The 8,092-nt window shown below is 29.9% G+C and overlaps 1 protein-coding gene across 1 annotated transcript; it reads left to right on the forward strand.

The window, feature by feature from the left end:
* Window positions 1–3,821: 3,821 nt before the first annotated feature.
* Window positions 3,822–7,040, forward strand: LOC127726432 (serine/threonine-protein kinase pim-1-like). The gene is made up of 4 exons (XM_052233814.1): window positions 3,822–4,012; window positions 4,143–4,249; window positions 4,449–4,872; window positions 5,741–7,040. The coding sequence occupies exons 1-4, from the start codon at window positions 3,958–3,960 to the stop codon at window positions 6,121–6,123; spliced, it is 969 nt and encodes a 322-aa protein (XP_052089774.1). The 5' UTR covers window positions 3,822–3,957; the 3' UTR covers window positions 6,124–7,040.
* Window positions 7,041–8,092: the final 1,052 nt, after the last annotated feature.

Here is an 8,092-nt window from a genome sequence, read left to right on the forward strand (position 1 = left end):
AAACGGGCGTTTGATACCGTTTGGAGGGCCGGACTTTTCCAAAAACTTATAAAAAATAACATCAGAGGGAAAATGTTAACGTTGATACAGAATATGTACACAGATATTAAGTCTTGTGTTAAACTTGATAATTTGAAAACTGCATTTTTTCCATGTGAAACGGGTGTTAGACAGGCAAGGAGAAAAATTATCTCCATTTCTTTTTGCCTTATACTTGAATGATTTAGAAGACTTTTTAAGTCAACATTTGGGCCATGGTTTAGAATACCTAGATTCAGAATGTATACATAGCATAGGTATTTATTTGAAAATGTTCATTTTACTAAATGCAGATGATACAGTTATCTTTGCAGATACTGCTGAAGATTTACAAAATACTTTAAATTTTGATAAATATTGTAATACTTGGAAACTTAAGGTCAATGTCTCAAAGACAAAAATTGTAATTTTTTCTAAACGTAACTGTAATAAGAAATTCAAATTTAATCTGTGTAATGATGAAATTGAGATTTGATAGTAATCTTTTATTCAAGATACATATACATATCTTGGCTTGTTATTTAATTATAATGGTAATTTTTGTAAAGCCAGAAACAAATTAGTAGATCAAGCTCAAAAAGCTTTATACAGTCAGTAGCAGAGAATTAATAATATTAGTATTCCTTTAGATTTACAGATAAAACTATTTGATTCTTTGGTAGCCCCTATTTTGACTTATTCCTCCGAAATTTGGGGATATGAAAATAAGATGAATATTGAGAAGATACATTTACAGTTCTGCAAAAAAATTCTGGGGGTTATGTCATCGACCGCAAATTTCATGGTCTATGGTGACCTTGGCCGATTTCCTATCGAAATTAGTATAAAGATGAAAATGATTTTTTTCTGGTACAAACTTGTAACAAATGTTGATAAACTGTCTGGAAAACTCTACAAGCTTATGTTTAATTTATTTGAAAATGGAAATAATTCTTTTAAGTGGATTAATTATGTAAAATCTATTTTTGATGAAACTGGTAACAGTGAAATCTGGCATGTACAAGGAAACGTTAATTTGAATTATTTAAAAATTAACGTTAAACAAAGACTCCATGACCAGTTCATACAAAAATGGTTTTCGGATATCGATAACTCATCAAAGGGGGAGTTCTATTCAAAATTTAAGACTGACTTCTGTATGGAACCCTATCTAATTAGACTTAGAAAATTTAGTAGTCTCTATATTTGCAAACTTCGCACTTGCAATATCAAATTTCCTATCGAAACGGGGAGATGGAATAGAATTCCAGAAATTGAAAGAAAATGTAAGCTTTGTAAGACTGGTCTTGGAGATGAGTATCATTACATAGCGCTTTGTAACAATGCTGATGTTATTGAAGTAAGAAATGCATATATTCCTAATTACTACAGAATCAACCCAAATATCAACAAACTTTATGGAATGTTGAAATATTGCAACTAAATGTATTAACTAACCCTTCTATTTTCATTCAAAAGGTTGAAAAACTACTGCTTTCTCTGTAAATCATCACATATGAATATTTATATATGTTACACTTTTTGTTACTATCCATTATCATTTTATTGTGTTCATGTGATCACGTGGTTATTTAAACTTTACAGATTGCACGGACTTTTACGATCTGGTCAATAGATGTAGTATACATTTAGTTTTGTCAATAAAAAAATATTTATATTGTCGTATTTTATGTATTCTACTCATTTCGCTTCTATGTTATTTGTAAATTTATGTGTATTTTGAATAAACAGTGAATAAAATATTGAAAACAATAAAAATTTGGGCCAAGGTGTTTTCAAATTAACAAAGCAAACATTTAAGCGATCAAAACTCGTAAATCTTTTTCACTTTCTGGTTTGAAACACTTAAAATGTCAGAAAATAGATACAGTGTTTTTAATTCAAATTTTAACGTGTTTCGGCCACTAAATGACTTAAAGGCATATGGGTGTTACCAATGTCCTACTGTGAGAAGTGTCGAAACGATTAGCATTATAGAAGTATTAGTTATTTCTGTTTTTCGTGAGATTGCTGTCTGTCAAAGAAAAATTATCTCAACGTTTTTTTGCTATCTGCAGACAACTCATCTGTGCATTTGATTGTTTTATGTAGCAGTTACCTCCCATTACATGTAAAATATTCTTCGCTTACAGACAATGTAAGAAAATAATTATATTACATCAACTTATATTCCTTTCCAAGTTCTTATTCTCATATTTAATGGTCAATATACTTATAAATTTAGTGATCAATTTGTTTTATATTTAGTCTTATCCCCCATTTTAAAGTAGTTATATTCATGATTGAGTGTATTTAGCTTACGACCATTCTTTTCATACATAAATTTTCAGCTATATTTTGGAAATGTGTTTTAATTGTGGACTATTGTAAGTTTCCTTTGGAAACATTACACAACAGGAAAAATATGTTCACACCTTCAGTATCAAATTGGCCTTAATATCAAATAACAATATTACAATATCTTCTGCCCCCTGGGAAATATTTCCGGTAAATCAATGTGATATTTTCCTTAAAGGCAAATCTTGACTAAAAACAGCAATATTTTTTTCATAAATCAACAGAAATTATGTAATAGAAACGGGGAAGTTTTATTTGTATTTCGATCTGAGAAGGAATAAAAGTTATTTTTGTTCCGAATCAGGAAGCTTGTTAAAAAAAATTTCTAAACCGAGTCCGATGGGTAAATGTATTACTATAAGTTGAAAATTTAGGTCATTTCTAAACTAATGGACGCGTTTATAATTATGTCAATAAAATATAATCTGTGTTCAAACACGTTATGTAGCTTTGTAGAAAAATTAAATTCAATATAAAATAAAATCGGCAGTATGAAATTAAAAAAAAAGTGTGATTACTGGACATTTCTTCAGATATGAAATATGTATGTAGCTTTGAGGGCTTATCGTTGAAACAAAAGACAAATAAAGGGTCTTGATTTCAAGCAGAGTTAGATGAAAAACACAAGAAACTTACCTTTAATATTGAAACAAGGGTGTTAGAATATGCGTTCTTTATTCAAATGGGTTTTATTTTTTTTTAACTGTGTACAATTAATATAAATATATCAATAAATGTACACACAAATACATGGAATATATAAATTACATTTTTAAAATTCTAAAAGTTGACCCCACATAATTTTGGTTCGGCGTTTTCCCTCCATGTCATGTCAGTGAATCAGTATTTAATTGTAAAAATAATGGTTTACATAGAAAAAATGTAAAAAGATATTGTCTTAAAATAGATTTTTCAGTTTCGTTTCAGTCGTTTAGTTCAAAAACTAAGGCCTTTAAAATATGTTAGGAATTTTCGCTTATATCCCGCTATAATGTTTTGTTTATGTTACTCATTCACCTTACCACGCTGTTCTGTTTACGTTTCGAGGCGTATTGTAAACTATGGTGCTTTTGATTGGTTGTTACTAGATAAGAAACGCGGGAGTATTACCGATTGGTTAATATATTCGTAGGTAAAAAATAGCGGCAAGCGATTATTTGGCAGCCGGCCAGATTTATAACACATTCAATCAGACATATCACTACAACGTAATATAGTTCTCTGTCTGCATTCAATTTTATTTTACTTATACCTCGCTAATAATATTTTTCATAGCTCGGGATAGTTAATTCAGCATTTTGTATGAAATTGTAATGATATAAATAATAAAATATTTCAACAGACTTTTTCAAAACACAAATCTGGCATCTGTCCAAGTGGGATGTGCCTTAGCGCACGAATCGTGTCCTGATTATAGCACATTGATAGTTAACATTAATACTATACACACAACTTCGAATCTCATAACATTTGTATATTCTGTCGTGTCAACAGGGATGTCTTCTTGAGATTTGCTTAGTGGATACCTATTATTTTAAGGATACAGTGGATGTTAAATAAGTGAAATATTCAAATATCATAATGTTGGGAAGAAAGTTGTTTAATAATAACAACCCGGGAGAAAAGAAAGAGCAGAGTAAGTTTGTTTTTCTTTTTTGAATCTCGGTGAAATATGTCGAGTTTGTACATTACATCTTTACTTGATGCCACGTAACTTTGTTGTTTATACATTATGTTTTTATCTATGTCTTTATTGTTATTTTCAGTAAAAGGGAAAGAAGAGCTCAATAAAACATATAATGTTGGTGCACAGCTGGGAAGTGGTGGTTTTGGAACAGTGTATGGAGGCACTAGGAGAAGTGATGGACTACCTGTAAGTATAAAACAAAACAAAAATAATATTGTTCTGTGTTTTAACTTTTACAACAAGTTACATAGTAGAAAACATTTATTTCATATTAAAGATGAATAGAAATGAAAAAAGAGAAAATTAAACACATAACATAAGTTAGTAAGATTTGAAACATGAAAACATTATTGACTATTGTTAACAAATTTGATATATCTTACAGGTTGCTGTTAAATTAATCAACAAAAACAAAGTGACTGAATGGGGACTTCATAATGGACATAATATACCAATGGAAATTATTCTCTTGAAAAAAGTTTCTCATGTTTCTGGATGTATTAAAATGTTAGATTGGTATGAAGTGAAAAACAATAGTGCTCACAGTTATGTTATTGTGATGGAACGTCCAGAGCATGTTCAAGATTTATTTGACTATATCACAGAAAAGGGCGCTGTTAATGAAGAAACCAGCAAAGTGTTCTTTAGACAAATAGTAGAGACTCTATATAATGTTCATAGATCAGGTGTTGTACACCGAGACATTAAAGATGAAAATATTTTAGTGGATTTGAAAACTGGTGAACTGAAAATAATTGACTTTGGATCTGGTACATTGCTCAAAGATACAGTATATGTGACATTTGATGGTGAGCATCTTAAATAGATTCAATTTTGTTGAAGTGTTATAGGAATATTGAGTATTTGATTTAGTACAAAAGTTCATCCGCCTCCACATATTAATTGATCCCAATATGGGAGATGGCAAGAATGCTTTACATTGGCTGGCAAAACATATCAATTACACAGTAGCTGCTGCTGAAAATATCAGCATAAATGATCACACATGTGTCTCAGAATAACTTGGCAATGATTCATATATTCAGTAGAGAAATTATACATAGCATACATTGTTTACACAAAGTTAATAACTAGGTTTAAATTACAGTGCATAACAAGTTATGACATTGAGTTATTATATTTGAAGCTTTAGCCATTATGACTGGTTGCTATCAACCCAAAATTAAATGTTTTTATAATTTGTAACAAGTCAACAGGGGATTGATTATGTGGGACATTTTTAAGTTGGTTCACAAGAACTCCTTGCATACCTGTGAGCAGTCATGCGTGTCAAAACATTTACCTGAGTTTTTTAAATCAATACTTTGGCTATTAGATATGAATAAATGGTGTAATTAGTAAATTTTACAATCACAAATTACATTAAGGGTATTAATATGTGAAAAACTTGATCATCTGTCAGGCTTTCTTATGACCATATGTCCTTTAATTGTGACATTCAGGTGTGTCCTTTACTTCAAGTATTTAAATGTAAAGGATGAGTTGTGACAACACTTCACACCTCGCTTCATTTTCGTCAGTAAGAATTTAGTTGATTGATGGTTATCAAATTGAGACAAAATAATAAATACATGTAGAACTCTAATTACATGTATGTATAGAAATGCATCAGAAAAGTTCGAATTTATTCTTAATTGTCATATCTTTATTTTTCAGGTACAAGAGTGTATAGTCCTCCTGAATGGATAAAACACCATAGATACCATGGTAGGTCAGCAACAGTGTGGTCATTGGGAATTTTATTATTTGACTTAGTTTGTGGAGATATTCCATTTGAACAAGATGAACAAATCATGAAAGCAGAAGTGTCATTTAGAGGAAGATTATCACATGATGTGAAAGACTTGATTAAAAAGTGTTTAGCAATTCGTCCATCAGATAGGCCATCTTTTGAAGACATTTTAAATCATTCATGGTTAGCAACAACTCCACAGTTGCCAGTTGAAAAACTTAGTTTACATGGAAATAATAACAATAGTTCTTGCCAGCATGGAAATTCTGTAGACACTGTTTCAATGAGTAGTCAAGAAAGCGTGTGACAAAAATTTAAGACAATAGATTTAGTCAATATTCTGTGCAACAGAAAATGCAATAAACTCACTCATTCCAATGCTCAGGGATTAATCAAACAATTTGCCAAAGTCTGGCATAATTTTATTGTGCTATTCAAAGATGACATGCTCATAGGACTTGTTTTATTTATTTATTTATGATATAAGTTCTGAGAACTTATTTGCCACTGCCATTTCAATGCATGTGAAACATTTGTACTTTTGTTGTCAATAAGTGTAAAATTCAATTTTGTATAAACTGGTGCTAAAAATTACGACTTGGTTTATACCCTAGATAGACAATTTTAGTAGATTTTACAACGGAGAAACTAAGTTTCTTGATAATATTTAATGTACTGTAGTATTTAACATTCACATTGATTTTAGATACAACTTGGAGTCTTGACTTACTCCTATGTAGCAATTTGGCACTAAACTAACATTTTCCAATTTATATTTAACAGATTTTATAATCTGGATCTGCATTTTAAAATTTGTAATTTATGCAACAATTATACAAGATTGCCTGCCAGAAAAGTTCTCATTAAATCATTTTTATGGATTTTTCAAATCATTGATCATTCATTTTGTAAATATAAAATCATATATTTATTGGCAGAATTTTGCCGTGTGTATGACTGTAGTGTGCAAGATAAAACTGAGACTGAGGTATAATAGGAGATGGATGTATGAGCAAAGAGCCATTTTACAAAAATTGTTCGGAGTGATATTAATGATGAAGTGAGAGTTGTTCTGTGTGTTGCTTATAAGCAGCTTAGTAAGGTGTGTCTAATTTATTTGGGAGAAATCCTTTGTGTTTGTTTGTAATGTATATAACTTATTTTTATAAAGAAAAAAGAAATGGAAGGATCCAAAAGATTTAAAAATAAAAGTATAAATATTAACTTTTGTTACTGTTCTTTGAATTCAAATACAGTTATGTGTTGTTTTTGCAAGTAAGACTATAATAATTGTGTACCTCTATACATCATTATACAGTTCTAAAGTACAATACAAAAGGAGATATGATCCTACATATACACAATTCAAAACCAGACACTGATGATCTACATTTATACTATACATGTACATTGTACAAATCAGACTTGACTGCTACATTTGTACAAAGTACAAACCTACATGTAGACTATATGTTTATTTGGACTATTACAGTGATTCTTTTCTACATGTATATAGAAATAAGAAGATGTGGTATAAGTGCCAATGTGACAACTATATACATGTGTACAATACAAAATTTAAGTATCTGTATCCTATGTAAATTTTGATTGATGAAAATTAGACTAAACGAACACATATTTGTACTTTTCCTGATCATCTCTTCAAAATTTGTATAAATGAGACAGGGATTGTGTACATTTGAACAACACAAAATAAGACTAGAGTCCTGTACAGTTTGTACAGTTATACTATACAGAATAACTCATCACATACAGGTAGTCACTTCATTTTAAAACCTGAATAAACTTGGAAGACATGGATAATAAATTTCTATCAGTCTAAAACAGTTGAACCACAACATATTTAAACCCTTAAGACTTTCTTTGCTTAGACAATTCTACCATTTAAAATGATACTGAATTATTTGAATTTTTTTTTACAATATTTCATACTGATGATCCATTCTGAATTTGTACTACACAAATTAAGACTGCTTTTCCTATTCATTTGAACCATACAGAACAAGTCTGGAATCAGGTAGTCTTCACACCTCTTCAATAAATTAAAAAATCTACACAGTTAAAATACATGGAAAAAGAAGTTTTGAGTCAAAATTTATATCCCAATTAATTTCAAAACCAAGTAAGGCATCAATTACATTTTCACAGCTACATGGACACAAGACAGTATTTTTATTCACCAAAAAAGCAATTAAAAAATGCTTTCCCTTTTATTTTCTTGGTTTATTGTGTTAATGGGTTTCCGTCTCATTGAA

The sequence above is a fragment of the Mytilus californianus genome, unplaced genomic scaffold, assembly GCF_021869535.1.
Source record: "Mytilus californianus isolate M0D057914Y unplaced genomic scaffold, xbMytCali1.0.p SCAF_1, whole genome shotgun sequence".
In the NCBI taxonomy this organism is placed as follows: Eukaryota; Metazoa; Mollusca; class Bivalvia; order Mytilida; family Mytilidae; genus Mytilus; species Mytilus californianus.